Here is a 27,581-nt window from a genome sequence, read left to right as displayed (position 1 = left end):
TTTGTGCTTTAGAGGTAATGAAATTTTCAAAAAGAAATTACAGCTGATTCTAGTCATCTGTGATGACAGTGACCGTGAGGATTCTTTATGGCCGTGTTCTTTAGAAACAGCATAAGCTGTAATTTTCGCATTACTTCCATCAGTGTAAAAATGTTTTTGTCTGCTTTAAACTGTACTTCATGTTAAAATTTTGATTAGCTGGTTTTATTCAGTCTAAGAAAGTATTTCATATAAGTATACAAACCTAATGAAAGCTTTTTGGAAGGTTCACATGAAACAAAAATGTTTAATCAGATAACCTTAATATAAGGTAACACCTAATATATATTGCAATAGAATAAACCTGAGTACATTTGATCCGACTGTGTGGTAGAAATTTAATTAGTCACAAATGACAATGAGACTAATGTCTCAATGTTTAATTTCCAAGTTCAAGAAGGAGTGAGCATTTTTGATGTCGCCATATTGCAAAAACGATGACTTGTGTTTTCAAACCGGTTTCTCAGATAATGCCGACCCCAAATTCACGCTATTGGTTGAACAAATTGCAATTTTGGCTGTTGAGGATTCTCTAACAAACCCAAGAGTCATGGTGTTGACACTTTTTAGGAAACTTAAAAGGGTGGTTCACTCAAAAAGGATATTTTTGTTATCATTTACTCACCCAAATATCATTACCTTTGGCTTTTTCTTTCGTGTAAGTGTGGGTGCGGCCATTTGTACATTTTATGGCTCTGGCTAATTTTGCTGCTTGATATTGAAAATTGTCATGTCTTAACATTATTTTAATGTATTGTCTTAATTGTGAACACACTGGTTTGTAGTGCAACCAGTTTTACCATTTAATGCATGTTCTTATTCTTCTCGTTATTTCCCTATAGCGAATAAACAGGAAGTCCCACCCATAGGCTTACTTTCGCTTTGAAGGAAAAGGTGGCTGTATCAAAAATATATAGAAGAATGTTGGTATTGGCTACCATTGACTTTCATTGCAAAACAACAACAGACCTCTTCAGAATAGCTGCTTTTGTGTTCCACTGAAGAAGTCATACAGGTTTGGAACAACATAAATTATGACAGAATTTTCATTTTTTGGTGAACTATCACTTTAATATTAGAATGGTGTATTTATAAATGGTGTCATTTCCCCCTTTAAAATATGGCTTTTACTCTGATGTTTTGAATTAAAATTCTTAAGGCAACAACTAATGCTATTTTACTTTCAACAATATAGAAATAACTCAGTATTTTTACTGATCAATGTACTAGATGGCCTTTTGAAGCCAAATGCTGACAGGAAGTGCCATCATGTCACAATGAATCTCTGCGGCATGTTTAGGTCACCAAAAACACCACTGAGCTGAACTGATGGATAGACAAATGCTCATTGTTGTCCAGAAGGGGCCGGGGTCATGCATTTTTTTGTGATTTCTCTCCCTCTCTGTCTTCCTTTGTCATCCGTTCTTTTGTAAAACGATGACAAAGGGCATTTTTCAAGCTCTTTCTCTTTCCTCAGCCCCTCCCTCATCTCCTCATTTCTCTTCTCTCATTCTTCCTTCTTTTCCACCACTCTCACTTTCAGACTCTCTGTCCATCCATAGTTGTTTCGCTTTTAGTCCCTTACCTCACCATTCTCTCCCTCCCTTTCTTTACCTGTCAGTCTCCTCGGCTGGAGGTCTGACTAATTATTCTCCTCTCTTTCTCTTCCCCTCTCTCCTTTCGTGACACTCTGCTGAAGACACCTGGCTTAACCCAGCAGGACATCTCTGCGTCCATCTTTTCTCTCCATCTCTCCATCCCTCGCTCCGCTCTGCCCCTGCTCTCCTGCTTTTGTTGTCTGATTTTGGAGCAGATATAGTCTTCTGTTTATTCTTTTCAATCATTTCTTCCTTCCATTTTTTATCTTTTTGCAACACAACATTACATTATTTCATAATTGTAATCTTTAAGGATGCATTTTGAACAAAAGGGACAGTAAAGACATTTATAATGTAACAAAAGATGTCTTTTTCAAATAAATTGTGTTTTTTATGTTCTATTGATCAAAGAATTCTAAAATAGGTATGGTTTCAACAAAAACAGTAAGCAGAACAACTGTTTTTAAATATCGATAATAATAAATGTTTATTGAGCACCAAATCAGCATATGTAACCCTGGACCAAAAAAAACTAGTCATAAGAGTCATTTTTTTGAATTTGAGATTTATATATAATCTGAAAGCTAAATAAGCTTTTCATTGATATATGTGACCCTGGACCACATAACCAGTCTTAAGTCGCTGGGGTATATTTGTAGCAATAGCCAAAAATACATTGCATGGGTCAAAATTTTTGATTTTTCTTTTATGCCAAAAATCATTAAGAAATTAAGTAAAGTTCATGTTCCATGAAGATTTTTTGTAAAATTCCTACTGTAAACCTATCAAAATGTAATTTTTGATTTGTAAAATGCATTGTTAAGAACCTAATTTGGACAACTTTAAAGGTGATTTTCTCAGTCTTTTTGATTTTTTTGCATCCTCAGATTTCTGATTTCAAATAGATGTATCTCAGTCAAATATTGTCCTATCCTAACAAACCATACATCAATAGAAAGCTTATTTATTGAGCTTTCATATGATGTATAAATCTCAGTTTTGTCAAATTTAACCTTATGACTGGTTTTGTGGTCCAGGGTCACATATGGTTTGTAAGGATAGGAAAACTATTTGAAAATCTGGAATCTTAGAGAAAGTTGCCATTAAATTTGTCCAAATTAAGTTCTTAGCAATGCATATTACTAATCAAAAATTTAGTTTTGACATATTTACGAAAGGAAATGTACAATATATCTTCATGGAATGTGATCTTTATTTAATATCCTAATGATTTTTGGAATAAAAGAAAAATTTATAATTTTGACCCATACAATGTATTTTTGGCTATTGCAACAAATATACCTGCGCTACTTAAGACTGGTTTTGTGGTCCAGGATCACATATTAGAATGATTTCTGAAATATCATGTGACACTAAGAGTGGCATAATGTTTGCTGAAAAAAAAAAGTAATAATAATAATAAAAAAATTTAATTAATGAAAATATTTCACACTGTTCATAAAAACGACTTGCTTTTACAGTGTTTTTGATTACATAAATGCAGCCTTAGTGAGCATAAGAGACTTCTTTATATATACACTATCCATAAAGAAAAAAAATTAAATCCATTTATCCAAAAAGTTTGTATTTAATCTTTAAGGGATTCTTATTTGATCCCTTTAGGATTTTTTAGGCTTGGCTCTAAATTATAATAGTAATCCTGTGATGGATTTTTCAACAAGTGAATTTAACATCCAACACGTTTTCTTCTTCGTCACACCCTTTCTTTTCCGGCTCTTTCTAACTCTCTCTCTGTCACTCAGCCTGTTAACCTAGTCAGCAAGTTGCTGTGAACTTTCTTTCTCTGAGACTTTGATAGGAATAATGATCAGCCATTTCTTCTCCCTCTGTCTTTCTCTAGAGAGACAGAGGGGCGGGAAGGGCCGAGAGAGAGAAAGAGAGTCAAGAAAGAGTGAATAGGGAATTTCTGCTTGCGTTTTTTCCACCGTTTTCATGTTCGCTGTTTTTGTGAATGGTCTCTTCAGAATTCCGCGATACTAAGGAGAGAAATGTGGTATTTTTAAACCCTTTCATATTTAATTATCGTAATCATCAGGGATTTGGTGCATCTTTTCAGAATGAGTGTGCATATGGATCGCATCCTGTTTGTAACACTGTAGTTGTAGCGGATTGGAGTTGTTTTCTTTCTATGCGAGTATATGTGTGTGTGTGTGTGTGTGTGTGTGTGTGTGAATAGAGTGGTTGTTGTGGTATTCCTCTCACGGGAGTCTAAACGTCGCAGCGTTCTCGAAAACGTGCCTCTACCCCGCTGGGATGCTCGTACTTCACTTCCAAAATTCATTCGCTCTCTTTATTTATCCAGCATCCCTCGTTAATGCAAATGAAAGGGGTTGCCGGCAGAAAACTTTCCTGTGGACCACCGCGCAGCTCCAAAGCCTGCGAGTCCTCTCTCACCAGAGGCCTGTCAATCATCCCCTCAGCTGTCAATCTTCCCTCCCGACAGGAAGTGCTCTTGAGAACAGCGTTTGAGAGGCTGTTTCTAATTGGCTGGGGGAGAGAAGAATGTCATAAAGACCCCGCGACCCTGTATGAGTTCGAGATGAAAGTTTTGTGTGCTAAAAAGATGCCCTTCAGCACTCTGGAGGAGATGAGATTCTTATGCTGCGGCACACACACACACACACACACACACACACACACAATCGCAGCAGAGACTGGCATGACGCACATCTTGACAGGATTGGAAGCAGAGGTGTTTGAAGCAGTAGTCAGTCTCATCTGTCTGCTGACACCTCTCTCTCTTTCTCTCTCTCCTGCCGTCTTTCTCTAGCTGTTGATTTTTACCACAGGGCTCGTCAACCTCAGGTCCTGCCGGGACCCCGGCCTGACTGCACTAGACCCACCCGAGAGAGAATAAATGCAGATAAAGGAAAAAAATGCTAAAAGAAAGATAGAAATAGTGTCGAAGGAAGAGGGAGAGAGTGAAATGACTTTCAGATGCCGGGACGGCTGGTGAGGTTGATTTGTGAAGGCGTCGGGCTGTTTTCGGTGTGGAGTGGAGCGCTAGGCCTCAGGGTGTGGAATAGCAGCCTGTCATCACTCCGCACTGGCCCTGATTCGCCCCACACGCCACACGGCCCTGTTAAGCCAGAATTCAGAGATCTCCACACATCCAGAGCCATACAGAAATAGGCTTTTGTGTGCTGAGCTACTCTGGAAAAAAACATTCAGGTAGATTTTACAGCTCACAAATTTAAGGATACCACATAACGTCAGGTAGTATACCAGCGTAGTTTAATGGTCAAGCAGGCGTTTCATTACTGTTATGCATGGCTTGTTGGCATAAAAGAGCTTGGAGATGTTTTAAGGCCTGTTTGCTCTTACAAATAATGGTTCTTAGCTAGTGCTTTGTAGTATTTTTTGCTTCTTAAGGTATCTGTATGTGGAAAACGCGGAATCCAGTCATAAAACTGGAATTTACTGTATAATGTGTCAAATTTGTGATGAATAAATTAAAAGTAGGTCAGTACATTTAAATCAAAACATGATATGGACTAGTGTCTGTGAATATTAAGCTGTAAATATACTATTTAAATATGAATCCTCCATGTTTTGCATGTCTCCGTGTAAATGAATGGCACAGATGCACGGTTTTGTTTACTACACATACTGAAGCGCGTTGCCTCAATATATGTACATGAACGCATAAATATGATCTCTAGAACTGGTCTGAGAGTCACTTAATAAGCATTTTACTATTTCTTTTCGAAAAAAAAAAACATATACAAACAGAAACTTAAATGTCTTCACAGAAACCCATCCAAATAAAAGTTTGGTTTAACTTGAAGAAACTGTGACAGAAATATATTACTTAATGTAATGATAGTACTACTACTACTAATAAAATGACTATTAAAGCTTAATTTTTAAGTAATATTTACTCAAAAAATTATTTAAATACACAATGCAAAAAAGGAAATAAGTGAAATAATAATCAAACATTATTTATAAAATAAATTAATTAGACATGCTTTTGATTATTAAAATTTAATGAAACCATTAAAATGGAATCGAGAAAATGTATGGAAAACGCAGAATTTGGTAAAAATGACTGAATTAAAAAAAAAAACATTTCATACAAACTTAAATTTTTTTTTTTTAATAAATTGCTGTTAAATTGTGAAAGTTTCATGATTTCAATAAATTAGACATGTTTTTTATTAATATATATTTTTTAATTTAACCATTAAAACGGAGACTAGAAAAAAAATGTATTTGGGAAAAAATAAAACAGATTTCATAGTGCCCAACTTTAAGTACCTTGAAAACTGCTCTATAAATGAAATTAATTATTATCTTAATTCCTATTAAAAAGCTGTATATTTAATTATAGTTTTTCAGATCAGCATATTAAGTTTATTTTCTTTGTGTAATTTCAAGGCAGTTATGAAAGTTGTGAAACAGTTATGACACAGTTCAGAAACTCCTAGTTATGAAATAGTTGATAAATCATAATATCAATGATCAATGTAATAATTTTAATAAAAACAAATGCAATTTTATAAATTAATTAAAAAAGCTTCATGTTTAAAAAAATACTTACTTTTAATAAAGACTTTTGTCTTTTTTCCTGTAAAAATATCCTTAAAACAACATTAATTTACATGTTAAGCACAACTGCATGAAAACAACATGAAACATGTTTTCTTACTGTATCTTGGAAATGTTTTTGCTGTACTTGCTTTACTTTAATCTTTTTGTCAAATTTTGTACTCAAATTGTACAAAAATAAGAGTTTAATTCATTTTTAAAGCATTTACCAATTGAATTGCTTTATTTCCAGTCAGAAAGTTTTTTGTTTTTTTTAATACCAGAATTAAGCTAGAAGTGAACCTTGAGTTTGCTAAAGCAATTATTGTTTGTTAGCGGTTCTCCAATGGCATGAGGCCATGAATACTTTTTTTGTTTCTGGAAACTTTAATTGTTAGTGCGTAGGCGATGAAAGCCGATACCGCATTGTTTTATTTGTTCCGTGTCTTTTAGCAACCCTCAGGACTCTAAATCTGTTTCTCGTATTCGTCGGTCCAGTTTATTCCTGTCAGGAATTATACGCGGTAGCTCATAATCTCTGCATGCACACAGAGTCAGGTGAACCTTTGAGTAACAGTTTCATGGGGCCCCAAAGACATCTGAGACCCATGTTGGGGTGTTTATAGGCCTTGCGGATGCTCTGGACTCTGTGAGGTGGACAGTGGGGCAGTGCCGGGTCTGACACGGGTCTCCACGGGGGCCCCTCAGTATGTGGCCCCTCTGTCTACCTCTGACCCCTGGCGACTCGGTCTAATCAGACCGTTAAGTTTGAGAGAGTGAGTTTAACCTGGAGTCATCTCCCTCGAGGAAGGAGTATGCACACTAATACGCACACAGACCACATTCATATGCACACATTTAAAAGGAACACACACTAATTTCACACAGAATAACACAGGCATTGACACAGGGACCTGTGGTCACACACCAGCTGGGCTGAAAGACTCATTTTACTCTTTTGAAAACCCTTCACTCATCCACACCTACACTCTACATGTGTGTGTGTGTTCCTCTGATCCGGCATGAACGCTCACCTCTTTAAACGGCATTATGATTCATTATGCCGTGAATCATATTCATGTGCACATACAGACTCACACATATGTTAATCTCTCTGAACTGGGGGGCTTTGAGAACATACGGCTGCATAAATATACAGGCCTGATCTGAGGATGTGAAATACAGACAGCGAGAGAAGGAAAGCATATGTTCTCTCTTTTCTTTTCTCTCTGTCAGTCTTGATGGATTTCGATTTGGTTTTTTTGGCCAGGAGGGAGGGGGTTGGCCGTTCATTAGCATTTATTTCACATGTGATTAATGCTAAACTTTCCAGACTGCTTTCTGAGGGTGTGGAAACGATCACGCTGTTGAAAACAAGGGATGTTTGCATAAAAAACACAAGGAAATCCAGTTTCTTTGCTGTCTGGTTAGAAAGCGCATATGACACTGGCACTGGAGCGATGTCGACCGCCTCCTGTCAGGAAAGGGCACGACTGTAATGGTGACAAGGACAGACTTACCTTCACACACACACACACACAGATTGTCTGTTCACCTGCTTTGTGCTTGCAGACACACAGGGGATTTTGTTTTTCTCTCTAGTAAAACATCTTTAGAACAAGATACAGACAAATTTTTCCCTTCAACTAAAAATAGCAGAAACTAAACTAAAAATTGCTTATGCTTAAAGGTACATTTTTAGTTTTTCATAGCGGCTCACAAACATAATAGCAAAAAATTGTTTTCAAACAGTCCCACCTCAAACAACTCAAAACTCAAATGCGAACACTGAAATAAACCGATTGCAATTCTGTTTGGTGCCACTAGTGGAGCAAATCTAACCGAATTTCATTAGAATAAATTAGAATTAGAATACATTTTTATATTTTCAGTTTTCACTTTTATTTTAGTTAAAGTTTTAAGGATTTTGTTGTGGGCTTTTGTAATTGTTATTATTAGCTTTTTTATATATATTTATATTTTTACATTGATTTAACATTGATTTTACATCGATTTAACAAATATTTCAGTTAATGCTTATTTTATTTGAAATACCAAAAAAAAAAAAAAAACATAAAAAGAATAATAAAAATAATACAAATATTTTTTATTCATTATTTTCTTCTAATATTTCTATATAGTTTTTGTTCATTTTTATTTAATTTAGTTTTTTTGTTTTAGTACTTTAAGCTAAACTGTACGAAAATGAGAAATGTTACCAAGCTGAAATAAAATATTTATTTTATTTTAGATAAAGTTTATTTTATTTTATTAAAAAAATATATATTAATTAATTCAAGTTTCAGTTTAAATTAATTAATATTTATAATATTTTTAGTTCAGGTTTTAGTAATTTTGTTGTGGGTTTTTGTCATTTTTATTTAGTTTTTGTTAATATTTATTTTTTATTTGTATTTATTTTAGTACTTCAAGTTAAACTATATGAAAATGAGAACTGTTGCCAAGCTGAAATAAAATATTTATATTTAATTTTATTTCAGTTAAAGTTTATTTTATTTTATTTCAAGTACCAAAAATGAAAAAGAAAATTAAAAAAAAACAAATAAGTAAACAATATTTCAGTTAAAGTTATCTATTTTTTCTCTCCTTAATTTTAGTTAAAATTTTAATAATTTTTTTGTGGGTTTTTGTAAGTTTTTTTTTTGTATATATTTCTGTATATTTTTTGTTTATTTATTAGTTTTAGTTTAATTTATTTTAGTACTTCAAGTTAAACTATATGAAAATGAGAAATGTTGCCAAGCTGAAATAAAATATTAATATTTAATTTTATTTGTTAAAGTTTATTTTTAATTCAAGTACCAAAAATTTTAATAAATAAATAATGGTTTCAGTTTAAGTTAACTAATAACCCTACTTTAAAATTGGCATGAAATGGAAATTCACCCTATTTGCTTTCTTAAAGGGTCTTATTTATCTTACGTTGAACGGTTCACGCATGTGTTTTCTTTTTTACATTCTTTTAAAACACATTATCTGAACACAAATCTTAAATAGTATCTTATGTGGTTTGGTTCTGATGTACATTTATCTTGTTTCGAGGATGTTCAGATGTTTTTAGTGGAAAACAAGTCAGCAACAAACTTAATATGATTTTTTTTGCCGTACACTTCCTGTCTTCCATTTGCATCTTTTTTCCATTTTTCCCCTCCATCAAGCCTCTTTTTTCTTTAATGTTAACTTAATTTTCGATCCTTTTCTTTTGTTTCCCTCTGTAATTCTCCTCGCTTTCACTCTCGCTTTCTCTCTCCCGCCAGGAGTGGCCATATGGAAGCCATTACGCCCGCTGTTCCCCTCGCCACAAACATTCCAGCAGTGCCTCCAGCTCTCTTTCTTCACAGCAGCCTCTCGCTCCCTCCTTCTCCTCCCTTCTCCCTCCTCTCCTCCCCTTTTATCTTTCACCTGTTTTCGTTGTCCTCATTTCCATCATTTTCAGAGTTTGTCTGCCGAGGTCATGTGATAATTGGCTACATGTGATCTGCTCATTGTCAGACAATCCAGTTAGGTTGTACCAACATCACGGCGTACTGTGCCTTATTTACATACTGGCCTTTAGCTGTCATTAAATATCTGTAAACAATCACATATCATTTTCAACACGTAATTGTCTGTGGATGTTGGATGATAATCGGTGTGATATGACCTCATTTGTAGCCTCTACACGTACTTTTGTCTTTTTTGTGTGTTGTGTGTGGTGTTTGCACATAGTTCATTTGAATAGAAAGGAAGATGGTTAAATGTTTGTGTGTTCTGATGGGACTGTGGCTGCAATGCGACAGTCGCTCTGAATAAATACATCAACCACGTCGCAAAGGTTCTGTTTTGGTCTGAGATGTTTAGGCAAACTTGGACTACTGAATGCTTGGGGGGTTTGGGAGCAGATTTAGTGTGGCTCGCTGTATAATTGATCAGAAAATGCAGGTGAAGTCTGTGCAAATAAAAGAGCTGCACGTCATTGTATGCCATTTTAGGCTCTTTTGTTGGTACACACACACACACACACACACACACACACACACACACACACACACACACACTTAGTTATCTGTCTGTCTGTCCATCCGTCCACCTGTCCATCCGTCAGTCCGTCCGTCCGTCCGTCGGTTTGTCCATCCCTTCATCCATCCATCATCTAGCCATCTAAATATCCATCCATACATTGTTCCATTCATTGTTTTATCCATCTATCTGTCCATCTATCCATCAATTTTGTCATTTTATCCATCATCTATCCATCCATCCATTGTTCTGTTGTTTTATTCATCTGTCTGTCCATCCATCCATTCATTGTTTTGTTGTTTTATCCATCTATCTGCCCATCCATCTACCCACCCATCCATTGTTTTGTCATTTTATCGATCGATCGATCCATCCATCCATCCATCCATCAGTTGTTCTGTTGTTTTATCCATCTATTTGTCCATCCATCCATCCATCCGTCCATCGTTCTGTTGTTTTTAATCTATCCGTCCATCCATCATCCATCTATTGTTTTGTCATTTTATCCATCTGTCTGTCCATCCATCCAATCATCCATCCATTGTTCTGTCGTTTTATCTATCTATTATCTCTCTATTCATTCATCCATTGTTCTGTTGTTTTATCCATCGATCTGTCCATCCATCCATTGTTCTGTCGTTCCATCCATCCATCCATCGCTGCTATTTTATCTATCTATCTGTCCATCTCTCTATTCATCCATTCATTGTTCTGTTGTTTGATCTATCTGTCCATCCATCCATCCATCCATCCTCCATCTATTGTTTTGTCATTTTATCCATCTGTCTGTCCATCCATCCAATCATCCATCCATTGTTCTGTCGTTTTATCTATCTATCATCTCTCTATTCATTCATCCATTGTTCTGTTGTTTTATCCATCGATCTGTCCATCCATCCATTGTTCTGTCGTTCCATCCATCCATCCATCCATCCATCCATCCATCCATCGCTGCTATTTTATCTATCTATCTGTCCATCTCTCTATTCATCCATTCATTGTTCTGTTGTTTGATCTATCTGTCCATCCATCCATCGTTTTGTCATTTTATCTATCTATCCATCCATCTCTCTATTCATCCATTCATTGTTCTGTTGTTTGATCTATCTGTCCATCCATCTATCCATCCATCCATCATCCATCCATCGTTTTGTCATTTTATCTATCTATCCCTCCATCTCTCCATCCATTGTTCTACCATTTTATCCATCTGTCTGTCCATCTCTCTATTTTCCATCCATTGTTAAGTTGTTTTATCAATCCATCCATCCATCCATCCATCCATCCATCCATTGCTGTTATTTTATCTATCTATCTGTCCATCATCCATCCATCTATTGTTTTGACATTTTATCCATCTATCCATCCATCTCTCTATTCATCCATTCATTGTTCTGTTGTTTGATCCATCCATCCATCCATCCATCCATCCATCCATCCATCGTTTTGTCATTTTATCTATCTATCTATCCCTCCATCCATCCATCCATCTCTCCATCCATTGTTCTACCATTTTATCCATCTGTCTGTCCATCTCTCTATTTTCCATCCATTGTTAAGTTGTTTTATCCATCCATCCATCTATTGTTTTGTCATTTTATCTATCTATCCCTCCATTCCTCCATCCATCACTCCATCCATTGTTCTACCATTTTATCCACCTGTCTGTCCATCTCTCTATTTTCCATACATTGTTAAGTTGTTTTATCAATCTATCTGTCCATCCATCCATTTTGTAGTGTTTTATCCATCTGTCTGTCCATCCATCTATTGTTTTGTCATTTTATCCATCTGCGTATCCATCCATCAATCCATTGCTCTATCATTTTATCCATCTATCTGTCCATTCCTCTATTTGTCCATCCATCCATCCATTGTTCTGTTGTTTTATCCATCTGTCTGTCCATCCATTCATCCATCTATTGATTTATCATTTTATCCATTTATCTGTGTATCAATCCATCCATCCATCCATTGTTCTATCATTTTATCCATCTATCTGTCCATTCCTCTATTTGTCCATCCATTCATCCATTGTTGTGTCATTCTATCTGTCTGTCTGTCTGTCTGGCTGTCTGTCTGTGTCTAAATGTTCCAATACGTTGTTGTTATTAGCTAGATTTTCTCCCTAACTTTTTCCCTCTCTGTTTTTCCTGGTCTCTTGGCGGTGTGATAAGGGCTCGGATATCAAACCAGTAGGTGTTGTTTAGTCTGGTCACTTGAGACCCTGAACAGGGCTTAATCGGGCCCTGGAAGCTGACGACATAGCCGTGAAGAGAAAAGCGAGAAAGAGAGATGGGAGATTTACTCGTCCACTGAGAGGGCCGATATCTCCGGCCCACCGCTGGTCTGCTGGACGACAGCTGTGATTCCAGCCCCTCCATGGCACTGCTCCTGATGAGATCAATGCACGCTTGGAGGTGAGATCAGCTTAGCGAGGTGGAATAGAAGCTGAAAATGAAGTGGAAATTGCAGAAGTCAAAAGTCATTCTCACGGCATATCAAAGTGATTCGAACTGAAGGATTTCAGCTGGTGTTAGCTCGATAGCTTGTTATCACATGTAATCACCAACTTAGATCTAATTCCTAAATCTGGAAAGCTTTTTTTGGCTAGTGGGATTGAAGTTGTCGAGCCTGCAGGAGAACATTTTTAGTGGTGTTTGCTAAAGAAGCCAATGCTGTTGCTCATAGGATTAGAGGTTTTAATAGTCACTCATTCGGTACCATTTGTTCAACAGACATGAATGAGGTCTTAAATTATGCAGATTGGTGAGGAGATTTATTACTTTTTATTTGATTTTATTCTCGTGCCTGCTGAAAGAAAAAAACATCCTTGTATTGTGCAACAGACATGAATGAGACCTCAAAATTATGCTGCCTTTTGCTTATTTATATATTTATTTTTTAGATTTAGAGATTTTCACAGCGGTTGAAAGAACAGGCATAAAAATCCCAAAGGCTTACATCATGCAACAAACATGAACGAGACTTGAAATCATGCTGATTTTTTATGCTTTTATGTATTCTTTGTAAACGTTTCACATGGTGGACGGAAAAACAAGCAAGAAATTCCATAGACTTATCATAAGATGTTATAAGTGTTGAACTCGTTTGACTTGTGCTAATAAGGATCCAACTAGAACCTCCTAACAACCGCATATCAACATGATAAAAACCACCCTAAACACTTGCAATTACATAGCAACACCTTGGCAACCACCACTCCTTTTCCTATAAAAATCTAGTTTCCAGATTTCATTTGCGATATGAGATATTAATGCACATGTAGACACAGTGCATATTCATGCCAGATCTGTGGCTGATGTCCTCATCTAGGGTGTGTTGAAACCTCTGCATTTATCATGCAAAGGATTCTCGGCCATCTCAGACATTCCATTTTTTATGCACGCACACACACACACACACACACACACACACACACACACAAAGGTCCACCTCACTGCACCTGTGCCCCGAGCTTGTTTTTGGACACAGCTCGAGTTTCTCATGTGGAATCTTTGTAATGCAAGACTGACGAACAAGAGGACGGTGGAGGGGTTTATGGACTAGAGAAGGTGGGTTCGGGCGGAGGGGTGGAGGGGGGTTGAGGGTCAGTGCTGTCAGGGGTGGGACGGGGTGAAACTAACACTCGGCTCTTTTCAAGAGCTGTCAGGGTCAGGGAAGGGCGTCGGCGAAGTTTGACAAAATGATGTTTCTGCCCTCATAAACGAGCCCGGCGCACACACTCCTGTCACCTCTGCCCCCCTCCATCCCCCCACTCCTTGTTTCAATGTGTGACCATGAATGCCACCTTTGTTCCAGAGTGGGAGAGAACGAGAGAGAAACCCGAGGGAGGGTGGGAGAGAGAGCGCAAAACAGGAATGATGAGTGTTTAGGATGAGAAGGAATGGTTGGAGGAGTGTATTATCATGTTTATATTTAGAGTAAACAGAGATGTCGATATAATTTCGCTTTAATCTGCACTTTGAAGGCTTGCCTGTGTGTGCGGTTGGCTTTTTCGAGCTTTGCGCAAACACAAACACAAACACATACTGCTCTTCCATGAAAGCATTTCGATGTGTACAACTCAGTTTTTTCAATCTTCAATCTTCTACACTCTCGAGCTTGACTTTGTGGCCGCATTTTTATACGCGTCCCTTTTCCTTCAAGTTTTTTTTCTGTTTCTAGCTTGACGCACAGGTCAGAAATTCTTTGGCGAGGTTCTGCAAACGTTCTCTAATTATCTGCCGAGTGCTTGCTTAACCCTGAGTTTGCTCATTAGACATTGCCGCCTGACAGTTGTTCAATCACGAAGGCTAATGCGGTCCAGTGCTGAAACATATGTAATTACACAGGCTGTGCGAAAGGGTCTGGCGCACACACATGCTTTAAAAGGAGCGCTGATGGATCACAGCGTTTGTTGTGTCGGACTGGTTTTTCAGTTTCACTTTTTTACACTGTAAGCCTGCAAATCTAGAATGCTTCGGTTATAATAAACAAAGCCGCCGTCTATATGTGACTATTGTATACCGGTAGGCCAGACTCATAGTGTGCAAACAAAGATGTGAATACTTTGTCAATACAAAAATCATCAGTATTCAGGTTGCTAGCTGCAGACATGTTGACTTGAAAATCTGCATGAAATGAAAATTCATTCTATCTTTTTTTCTAAATGTAGCTTATTGTTCTTGTTATAAAACAATTCATCCATGTATATAGGGCTGGGTATTGTTCAAAAAAGCTCGATATCGATACCAATACCTTGACTTTGATACGGGATTTTTTTCAGTATCAATTTTATGCAGTCGTTTTAACAACATAACACTCTACCTTATTTTATTTATTTTATTTTATGTTATATTTTTTCACCTTGTTGATGTTTTTACAGACTCAAAGTGCCTAAGAAGTTGAACTCGATACCCAGCCCTACTAATAAGAAAAATAAACTATTTGTGTTACTTTAGTATCATTGAGATTCTATAATATTTTTATTAATATTTAAAATGATTTGATTTTATTAAGTTTGTATTCGTTTTTCTTATATACACTACCAGTCAAACGTTTTTGAACAGTAAGATTTTTAATGTTTATTTCAAAGGACTCCTTTTTGCTCATCGAGCCTGCATTTATTTGATCCAAAGTACAGCAAAAACAGTACAATTTTGAAATATTTTTACTATTTGAAAAAACTGTTTTCTATTTGAATATATTTTAAAATGTAATTTATTCCTGTGATTTAAAATCAGATTTTTTTAGCATCATTACTCCAGTCACATAATTGCCAACTTTTTTTTTCTCCGAATTGTAAGATATAAACTCATAATTGCGTGTTATGAAGTCAGAATTGTGAGATTAAACTTGCAATTGTGAGAAATGAAGTCAGAATTGTGAAATAACTTGTAAATTGTGAGCTTGTTTCTCAAAATTCTGATTATAATTCTGTGTTATAAAGTCAGAATTGTGAGTTACAAAAAAATCAGAGAAAAAAAGTCATAATTGCGAGATATAAACTCGCAATTCTGCTAAAAAAAAAGTCAGAATCGTGAATTTATGTCTCTCAGTTCTGATTTTATTTCTTAAAATTGTGAAATATAAACTCGCAATTGTTATAAAGTCCAATTTTAAAGGGGAAAAAAAAGAGTAAGAACAAGTTTATATATGACAAATATTGCTTAATAACTCGCGATATCTCACAATTCTGAGAAGAAAAAGTCCAAATTGCAATTTATTTTTTCAACATCAAAGCTAGATTTTCAGCAGCCATTACTCCAGTCCTCAGTGTCACATGATCCTTCAGAAATCATTCTAATATTCTGATTTGCTGCTCAAAAAACATTTACTAGTATTATTATGTTGAAAACAGCTGAGTAGATTTTTTTTTTGGTTTCTTTGATGAATATAAAGTTTAGAATAACAGCATTTATCTGAAATCAAATCTTTTGTAAAATTATAAATGTCTTCAATAGTTTAAAGCATCCTTGCTAAATAAAAGTATTAATTTCCGTAAAAAAGAAAATTATACTGACTCCAAACTTTTGAACGGTATAGTTAATAATGTTACAAAAGCTTTTTACTTCAGATAAATACTGATCTTTGGATCTTTCTATTCATCAAAGAATCCTAAAAATAAAAAACTGTTTCTTAAACAGCAAATCAGCATATTAGAATGATTTCTGAAGGATCATGTGACACTGAAGACTGGAGTAATGATGCTGAATATTTAGCTTTGATCACAGGAATAAATTGCCTTTCAAAATATATTCAAATATAAAGCAGATATTTTAAATAATAAAAATAGTTTGCAATGTTACAGCTTTTGCTGTATTTCGGATCAGATAAATGAAGCCTTGGTGATCAGAAAAGAATTCTTTAAAAACTAACAACCTTACTGTTCAAAAACTTAAAAAACAACTGGTCGTGTTGTTTTTTCGGTACATAAACTTAAATGAAAACGAGGAATGTTGCTTTTGCAGCTAGCTGAAATAATCAAACCATTTTCTTTTATATGACATTTTAAAAATGTTTTTGTTTTGGTTACATATGATAACTCTGGAAAAAGTTAGGGAATTCACCTTGGATTGTCCCTTGCAACACCCATGAGCAAGGTAAAAGCACCTAACACATGGCCTCTCTTGGCATTGTGTTTAATAGGCCTCTTCTTTGATTCTAACGTGAGCAATCAAGCTTTTGCAGTGTGTACTTTTGCGTGTTTCCTTGCAGCGAGTGTGAGTTTGACTAAATGCTGTTCTGTCACGCTGACACGGAGGGCGTGAGAGGGAGGGAAAGAGAGAGAAGGTGTGAATGTGGTGATAAAGGACAGTATTCTTCTACTTGTGTGTCTGGGTCTCAGCAGAGAGTTCAGTGGGTTAGAGCAGACCAGCATGACCATGTCAACAACACGGCCAGTACTGAGTGAGCGCCTCCCTTATCTCCTGCGTCCTCCGCTCACTCGCTTGCTTGCTTCTTTCTCTGTGTCCAGCTGTTTTTCCCTCCATCATTGTTCGTCTCTGTTTACTTTTTTCCTCTCAGTTTCGCAAGCTATTTTATCTCTCATTCAAGCCTTTCATTCTCTCCTCTGATCCGCAACACCTCTCTCTCTCTCTCCCTTTCTTTCTGTCTGTTCTCTCTATTCTTCAAGTCAAGTCTACTGTGACGGTGTCTGCGATAACCCAACAGACAAAAATCTACCTACCAGAATGTGTATGCAAAAAATGTCCTTTGCATCTGCAGGATGTTTTGATACTTTTGTTCATCAGTTTTCCGGTGTGTATATATTGTCTACCTGGAAAAAAAAAACACTTAGCAACGGCATGTCTGTGTTTTGTCCTGGCTTGAAGGACATGTTAAAGAAAAGTTGTTCGCTGAAGTTCAATCGACAGCATTTGTGGCATAATGTGGATTAACACAGAAAGTTTAAACTTGCTATTCCAAAATTCCACTTGCAGTAACAAAACAATGCACATGGTTTTAAAAGTTACCTCAAGAGTTTTATACATGTTGGCCTGCAGTGGTTAAAAGGAATGTGATGTAATGCTGCATTCATGTCTTCCTGGAAAGTTTGACTTATGAGTTTGGAAATTGTAATTGCGGTACCACATGATGTACGTTCAAGTAATTTCAGTTGGAACAAAATTGACTAACAGCGCAATTATCATATTTTTCTCTCTCTTTTTCACTTTTTGACAAAACCAGAAAGATTTTTTTAGCACTAATGCAACATAACAAAAAGCAAAGGATGCACATTATGTGTGTAACTGATGCTTTATGCTTTAAATTAGTAATATTTCCTGACTGCATTTAACACAAAATGAGTACAAATGTACAGATTTTACACAATTAGTGTGATCAGTGGAAATGTGCTTTTACTGTGATTTTTCAAAACAAATGCCACGATAACCCTAGTAAAAAAGTAATAGATTTAAATGTTATTTTTTATTTAATTTTAATTTTAATTAAACATTATTTATAGTACTACTTGTGCACAATGCACACTTCTAAATATTAAGCCTAAAATATATATTTAATGCCACTATTGATGAGGATTGTGTGATCTTAAAAATAATGTCGGTCTTTAAAAAGAAAATATTTAAAGTGCACATAAAGTATACTTGCAATAGTTCCACTTTAGCGAGATCAAATATACAAAGTATATCTTTAGTTGGACTTCAGCATTACTTGCACACAATTCAAGTGCATTAAGTACAAAATGAGTTTTTCCAGACTTTAAATGTACCAGTTTAGTGTAGTAAAAGTGCAATTGCAGGGGTATTTTTATTAAGTACATAATAAGATGTATTTGTAGTATACTTAGCATGAAATAAATGTATTTTAAATACACTTTAGTGTATTTATTTTTCTCTAGGGAACTCTAAAAGTCTGAGCTTAAAAAAGAGTTTCCCACTAGTAATTTTGACTTGATTATGTGCTCAGCTCGAAAATATGATCATTTTGACATGAATTGAATTCACTATAAATGGCTGTTTACAACAGACCCACAAAAAACCCACAGGAATTACACTGCTTATGTAAAACCAGAAGTTCTTCCGCCTGGAAAAGTTGTCCCGCTTTAAAAGGGACATTTAGTCAACTTTACAGCTCTAACAACAAGTGCTTTAATAAAAATACAGCCATTAAAATTTTTGTTTTAAAACCCTCTGGAGTCCTCCACACCACCGTTCAAAGTTTGGGGTCAGTAAGATTTTTTTTCTTTTAAAGAGTTTTTTTTTTTTTTTAGTTAAGAACAGAAGAACACTTTACATTACAAATAATAATTATAAAAGTAAAAATAATTTAACAAATTTCTCTAACCTCTGTTACTATTTGAAACCAGTCTTCTCCCGTAGGTGGGTCTTCCTTGTACCATTTCCGGGTTATCCAGTAAGATTTTTTGAAAAGAAATTAATACTTGTGTTCAGTAAAGACGCACTGCATTGATCAAAAATGACTGTTAAGTCATTTAGAATGTTACCAAAGATTTTGATTCCATATTAATTCAGCTTTTTTAACTTTCTGTTCATTAAATATATTATATTAGAACATTAAGCACAGCTTTTTCAACATTTATAATAATAAGACATGTTCCTTGAGCAAATCAGCACATTAGAATGATTTCAAAAGGATCATTTGAAACTGAAGACTAGAGTAATGATGCTGAAAATTCAGATTTGCAAACCACAGGAATACAATAAAATAGAAAGCAGTTGTTTTGAATTGCAATATGTGATAATATTACACTTTTTAAAAAAGGTGCTTCGTGATGCCATAGAAGAACTTTTTTGTATAAATGGTTGCATAAAGAACCTTTAACATCTGAAGAACCTTTCTGTTTCACAAAAGGTTCTTTAGGGTGAAAGAAGGTTCTTCAGATTATAAAAAGGTAAGAAAGACATGGTTCTGTAAAGATCCTTTGACTGAATGGTTCTTTGTGGAACCAAAACTGGTTCTTCTATGGCATCGCTGTGAAGAACCTTTAAAAGCACCTTTATTTTTAAGTGTGTACTTCTATTACAGTATATTTTATCAAGGAAATGCAAACTTTGTGAGCGTTAGAGACTTTTCAAAAACATAAAAACCTCAAACGTTTGACTGGTCATGTGCTGTATGTTACTATAAAAACAAGTTTTGCCTGAGCAAGTCACCAGTCAAAACAAACGTTTTCTATGCCACAAATACTGAAGTTGTGTTGAACTCAAAAACATTCCTTTAAAGTCACGTGTGTGCGAGTATCGGTCAGTCTAATTGTAGTATGTGAAGTGTGTGTTGAGTGTCTGTTCTCTCCACTGTAAGAGCTACTGATAACCTTCCTAACCTGTGTGACAAGGACAGGAAGCTCTTCTCCCATAGGAATGCCACACACACACACACACACACACACACACACACACACACACACACACACACACACACACAGAGAAGCCCATTCTGCTTTTGTTTCTTAAGAGCAAGAGTGACAAGCTTTAATAAACATGCTCTAGGTCAGCATGGTATGTTAACGTATGTGATTTGGAAATGGATCCACCCGTCATGACGGGACTGTATTTCCGCATTTCTTTTGACATGGAAATATGAAGCCCGTAAAAAAAAACAAAGCTCAACTGCCTTAATTTGTTTACATGTAAATAGCCGTTGGTGTGGCTGGCTGTTAAGAGACGACGATAAAATGTTAATTAGCGTCTGTGAGTCGTTTAGTCATTTGTTTACATAGTTGGAATTCAAAGGAAGCTCCCTGAGATTCCGCAACAGCCAGAATCTCCTGGAAATTGGAAGCTCTAGACGCGTCCTCTCCGCTGTGCTTTGATCTGACACGGTTTCCTTTGGAAACAAGCGTTTGAGGGGTGGGATTTGGATCCAGGCTGGCCTATTCATTCTCATTAGAGGCACTTGTTGAAGATAGAAGAACAAAATATCATATTTCTGGAATTCAGTCGTCAAAAACCTTGAAGTCTCAGCACCTTCAGATGATTTACACAGCGGAAGAGAGCACTTTCATTAGGGCTATGAATAAACAGGAAGAGAGGCGAGCAGAGCAGATGAATGGAGTGTAAAAGAAGAGGATGAGTTTCTACTTGTAGAAGGTAATTTATTGAAGAAAGAAACACAGCGAGAGCGTGGAGTGTGGTTGGGTCCACACCTGCGCCAGTAAATGCCAGCCGGCTCCCGAGGCAGCCTGCATATCCACAGACGTTTTCATGAGAAGTGTGTGGTTTTGTCAGCGAATGTCCTGAAGCGAGAGGTTACAGTGGCAGACTAAGCCAGTCATTCGTATCCCATGATGCATCTGTGCCCCCTTTGCTGATCCGTGTAATTGACCGATTTTTGCAGGTTTGCTCTGCCACAAACAAAAACAAAGATAAAAATATCAACATTTATATGGTATATCATGTTTTAAACATAAATATTTATAACCGGTTGTGCATTTTTCTGAATAAACGATAACAAACTGATTAAACTCAGTGTGACAAGCCATTTGCAGCATTTTTATTTAACTTGGCATATTTTTGAATTAAAGCTAGTGACAAAAAGGAAAGAATTTATTGTTGAATTTTGCAGTCAATATGAATAAAAGTGAGTTACATATGAGAATGGAGCTAAATGGAAGTGCAAAGTTTGTTAAAGGTGTGCCAAAATATTTTTAAAAAACGTGTACATTGATTAAAAAAAAGTATATATTTTTTTAATTATGTCAGATATTTATAATTACTTACTTTTATCCCAAGTGAGACATAAGGCCGCAGTTATTTATAATACTACAGAATAATTAGATTTCAGATGCTGCTTTTTTGAACTTTCTATTAATCAAAGAATCCTGAAATTTGTCTTTAAAATAAATATATATTTATTATAAAAAAATATGACGTATAATAAATTTGTCTTTTATATATAAGCAATATTAAGCAGCACAACTGTTTTTGACATTGATAATAATAAAAAAAAGTTTCTTGAATAGCAAATCAACATATTAAAATGATTTGTGAAGGACCATGTGACACTGAAGACTGGAGTAGTGATGCCGAAAATGTAGTTTTACCATCAGAGAAATAAATCGGAAAGAAATAAATAAAACCGGTATTTAAAATTATTTTATATTTTTATACAAAATATATATTTATTTTGTTTGTGTAATTAGATGACTTGCAAAAGTGTATTTTTTAATTAGCTTAATCTAAAAATAAATAAAAGCTTCTTAAATATAAAATCAATTATTATATTGTTTAACTCACATATTTTTTTTCTGGTTTTAAATAATGTATTGGTTTTTAACCATGCCATCAGTGTTGCCAAGTCCACAGTTTTCCTGCGGAACTGGGCTGCTGTAACATTGTTGCCGTGGGTTCTTTTTAATGTCTGCGGCTTCAAACAACCCCAATAATATGATATTAAGCCCCTGGAATGTGAATTTTACCAAAAAACATATGTTTTAAACCCGGAACCCTCTGAAACGCAACTGGGCTAGATTTGGGCTAGTTTCAAGTAGGAATTTGGGGGGTTTTGTTTTGAAAACCTGGCAACCCTGCATGCCATTGTTTTATGATTGTGCCAGTAAATGTATGTTTCTAATGCTAAAATTCTCATTTTCCCTCTCTGTCTTTGTCTAGGTTTAGCGATGATAAGGGTTATGTCCTGTACCCTCAAATCGGCGATCGCCTGGACCTCATTTGCCCAGCGTCTGAGCCGCCCGGTCCCCGCGCTCCCGCCGATTACGAGTACTATAAACTGTACCTGGTGTCGTCACGGGAACAGGCAGACAGGTGTGAAGTGACCGGAGCACCCAACCTGCTTCTCACCTGCGATAAGCCCAACAGCGATATGCGTTTCACCATCAAGTTTCAGGAGTACTCGCCCAACCTGTGGGGTCACGAATTTAAAACCAATCAGGACTACTTCATCATCGGTGAGTGCGTGCATGTTTGCGATTTGCATCAAAACATCAAACATCAAAACTTCTGATTGTTTTACCCAGCAGCTTTTAATTATGAAAAGATCATCTGTTTGTAATAGACTTAGTGTGTTCATTCAGCATCCACCCTTGTTTATTGCTTTAATCAGCGTTAGAAGGGATGGCATGATGGTGTTTCATCACTGCGTGTATATTGGGTTTGTTTTCAGTTCAGGCTAGTCGGTTCTCAGCGATCTTTGCAGGGATTCAGCTGATTGTGACTTTATCAACTGGAACAATCTTGTGTTGGGTTGTGTTACTGGGGGCTGTTTTTAAAACAGCGCGCAGTAGCGTGGAGGGAATGAGGCCAACGTAAACGGAAGCCCGTCAATATCAACATCTCAGAAAGTAGATTTGACACAGGAAAATGCCCTAACACGCATAGATCCAAAACACGCAATAGGTGTGTTTTTTAGCATCTACTGCCAGAATGGCCCAGTCATAGACTACCTGGAATCTACCAAAGTCATGGAGGTGTTTTGGAAAAAATCATAGAACTTTATAGTGAATATGTGTTTGTTCACTTTAGTCTGGCATCCCTAAATCCACAGTTTCTGTAATTTCTGACATATTTGTACACTGAAAAGTATAGTTGTTTTCATGAATTCCTGAAACTGCATTTGCAACCAACATTTTACTTACATAATGTGATATGGTTCCAAAAAGGATATTCAAGTGGAAAAAATGCAAGTCTGGGCTCAATTTTGTCCATCAGGAAATGATTTGCTCGCGAAAATTGGACGTTAGTATGACTCTGGTTTGTACTGATGAATTATGCAGAATAAAACTATGTGTATTAAGAAAGTAAACCGAGTCAATTTTTGAATAAACACTACTGTTTAAAAGTTTGGGTTCAGTAAGACTTTTGTTTTAAAGAAGACTTTTATGCTCACCAAGACTTCATTATTTGATTATAAATACAGTACAAATGGTAATATTGTGAAATATTATTACAGTTTCAAATAACTGATTTCTATGTTAATATATTTTAAAATGTAATTTATTCCTGTGATGGCAAAGCTGTTTTTTCAGCATCATTACTCCAGTCTTTAGTGTCACATGATCCTTCACAAATTGTTCTAAAATATAGTGATTTGGTGCTCAAGAAAAATCTCTTATTGTAAATCCTGAAAACAGATGTGCTGCTTAATATTTTTTGTGGAAATTTTTATAACTGTAAAGTAATAATTTTCATCAAATATCATTATAAATATATTTAATTAGTTTTATCCTTGCTGAATAAAAGCAATCATTTCTATAAAATATGATCTTACCACAAACTTTTGAACAGTGGTGTGTTTCTTTAAATATAAACTGATTTGGTGCTCAAGAAAAAAAAAATCTTATTATGAATCTTGAAAACAGATGTGCTGCTTAATATTTTTGTGAAAATTGCAAGTTTTTTTCTTTGATAAATGTAAAAAGTCAAATCAAATTAATTTGATATTGAAATCATTTTTTTTAACATTATAAAGATCGTTTAATGACAGTTTTATCCTCGCTGAATAAAAGTAATAATTTCTATTAAAAACATGATCTTACCACAAACTTTTGAACAGTAGAGTGTTTCTTTAAATCTAAACTGATTTGATGCTCAATAATTTTTTTAGAAATCTTGAAAGCAGATGTGCTGCCTAATATTTTTGTAAAAAAAAAAAAAAAGCTACTTTTTATCTTTGATAATTGTAATTAAAAAAGAGAGAATATAACATTTATTTGAAATATGTGACCCTGGACCACAAAACCAGTCATAAGGGTAATTTTTTGTGACACTGAGATTTATACATCATCTGAAATCTGAATAAAGCTTTCCATTGATATATGATTTGTTAGGATATGACAATATTTGAGAAACGACTATGAAAATATGGAGTCTGAGGGTGCAAAAAAATCTAAATACTAAGAAAATGGCCTTTAAAGTTCTTAACAATGCATATTACTAACCAAAAAATACTTTTTTATATATTTACAGTAGGAAATTTACTAAATATCTTCATGGAACATGATCTTTACTTAACATCCTAATGATTTTTGGCATAAAAGAAAAAAAATATAATTTTGGCTATTGCCACAAATATACTCATGCTACTTAAGAATGGATTTTTTTAACATTATAAATATCTTTAATGACAGTTAATCCTCGTTTAATAAAAAATATGATCTATAGTGTGTTTGTAGTGGATTTGCATCTTATGTATGGAAATTTCTCGGGGCAATCTCTACAAATAAAACATTTTTATTAAAATCATAAACAAGTCGTAGGAATTTGATTGGCTAAAAGGTGTGTAAACCTTTTATTCGCATAAAGAAAAAGAACAAAACGGAAAGGTTAGCAAAGAATTAATAGATGAGACCAAAGAAAGAGATTTTCTTTTTCACCAGGGTTAGTTGTCAGTCAGATTGTATTCATACTTTTCAAAACCAGATAATGATGTGATCCGCATCTCAAGTACCGGAGATAATAGATCATTGCTGCAGAGGAGCCTGAGGTTATATATTTGTGTTTGTTTTTATGACATGTGCAAAGTGTGTGTGAAGGTGTGGCGGGAGTTCTGTGTCTAATATTAGCACTGTGTCTAAGAGATAAGAATCAAACTCTTTCCATCGGCTCCTTAATGGCCAAACAAGTGTGAGTTTTCTGGTATGTGGACGTCAGGAAGAATCCAGGGCTCTTCCATGTTCTGTTAAGCCTTAACGTAGGTGTCAGTGACACACACACTCACACAAACACACAAACACACACATGCGCTGCAGGCTTTATCGTTGCTCCAACAGGCCCGACGAATCGATCGACAGGCTGTGCCAGTTTATGAGTCGTCAAAAGCAAGGTCAGAGCCACACACACACACACACAAGTGAAAAAAGAGAGCGGGAGAAACCATCAAACAAGCGTCCACACAGAAAAAAAAACGAGAAAAGTGATTTTAAGGGTCATTGAACATTTAATTTAGTGTTTATGTGTGTGCATACGAGTTAAAAATAGTTGTGTGTGCGATTCGGGTGCATTTATACAGCGTCTGTCATGATCGGTTGATGTTCTATTTTCCAAAAGAGTGCACATTTGATGGCTTCTGACATCTTCATGCCCGTGTGCCGCCGCATATTTGTGTGTGTGTAAGGGTAAGTGTACATTAGAGATTTGGACCTTAGGGAGAATGGTATTAATTAACCTACCTTAACATGCGCTAATTTATTCAGCCTAGCTCAAATGAGCTGGAACAGGAATGATTCATGAAATAGAGAGAGGAAGAGAGCGAGTGTGTGTGTGTTTATGTGGAAGAGAGCATTGACAGGTCATTATGGCTGCTCCAATCTCGTTGTCTAATTATCACATGGGTCACGAAGACGCCCCTAGGTCACTAATAACAGTGTTTACACTCTCTCACATGTGTGCGCTTAAAGGGATAGTTTACAGCAAAATCAAAATGATCATCATTTGGTAAACGATTGTCATCATTTACTCACTTTCATGTATAAACCTGTATGACTTTCTGAACTTACAGTAGATGTGTATCATATTAGCAGTATTACTTAAAGACTATTATAGCACTTATTAATATTTAGTATTTTAGGCTTGAAGTTTAAATGTATTTTTTAAATTTAAAATTAATTTTATTATTTTATATGTGTACTTCTGTTTAACTTTGATTTATTTTTATTTTAGTGTTACTAATTTTAGTGCTTAAACTCTAAATTAAAATATATATATATATATATATATGCAGCATTTGTGATTTTATTTTTCTAGGTTTCTTAGTTTTTCTGTCTAATATTTATATTTTATTTTATTTTATTTCAATTAATGAAAATAATTTTAATTTAGAATTAATTTTTAGTTTTGTTAAATGATTGTCATCATTTTAGTATTATTAATCAACTATTATAGCATTTATTAATATTTAGAATTTTAGTTTCCAAAATGTATCTATATTTTTATTTCAAATAGTTTTGTTATTTTACTTAATAGATTTTATTTAGCTTTATTTAATTTTTATTTCAGTTTTTTTGCTATTTATTTTCATCAGTCATCTAATATTTTTGTTTTATTTTATTTCAAATAATGTTTCAATTAAAGTTTTTTAATAATTTTAATTTAATATTAATTTTTAGTTTTAGTTAACAATAATAACACTGTATATCAGTTAGACAGAATTGAATATATGTTCAAAAGCTAATTTTAATAAATGCCTAAATTTACTTTTAAAATGTTTTATTATATCATTTTATATTTGATTTTATTATTTTTTACTATTATATTTTAAACTATTATAATATTTATTAATGTTTAGAATTATTATTATATTATTATTTTTTTTATTTAAAATTGTTTTAGTGATTTTATGTCATTTTATATATATATATATTTCTATTTCTGATTAATTTCTTTTTTTCAGTTTTTTATTTTAGTGGGGTTTATTTTATATTTTAACTTAATATCTGATTTTATTATTTTTTGCTATTATATTTTAAACTATTATAGCGTTAATTGTATATTTTTATTTAAAATAGTTTTAGTAATTTTATGTACTTTTGTCATTTTTATATATTTCTATTTCAATTATTTTATTTTTATTTCAGTTTTTTTTTTTTTTTTTTTAGAACTTTAGTACTTAAACATCTTATTTCAGTGAATTACCACGGCAGTTTTTCGATTTATCATCAGCTTTTAATCTAATATTTATATTTGATTTTATTTCAATTCATTCTTTTTTTTACATTTTATTTTAGTATTAGTTTTACTTTAATTAAGTATTAAGTTTTTTATTAACAATAACAACACTGCATATCAGTTACCACCCAATATTATAGATTTTTTTTTATTTTTTTTGTATTGGACAGCATTGAATAAAAGATCATTTTTAATAAATGCCTAAATTGACTTTTAAAATTATTAAATTTTATTTTAGTGGAGTGGATTTTATTATTTTTTACAAATA

General features: G+C 34.6%; 1 protein-coding gene across 1 annotated transcript in view; it reads left to right on the top strand.

Moving 5' to 3' along the window:
* Positions 1-27,581, top strand: part of efnb3b (ephrin-B3b) — a 100,258-nt gene that overhangs the window by 30,468 nt on the left and 42,209 nt on the right. The window contains exon 2 of the mRNA XM_073836330.1: positions 22,304-22,599. Within this exon, the coding sequence (XP_073692431.1) occupies positions 22,304-22,599 (296 nt within the window). The remainder of the gene's footprint in view (positions 1-22,303; positions 22,600-27,581) is intronic.

Source organism: Garra rufa, chromosome 3 (genome assembly GCF_049309525.1).
Source record: "Garra rufa chromosome 3, GarRuf1.0, whole genome shotgun sequence".
In the NCBI taxonomy this organism is placed as follows: Eukaryota; Metazoa; Chordata; class Actinopteri; order Cypriniformes; family Cyprinidae; genus Garra; species Garra rufa.
Note: the sequence above shows the minus strand (reverse complement) of the source record. Positions and strands in the feature narration are given on the sequence as shown.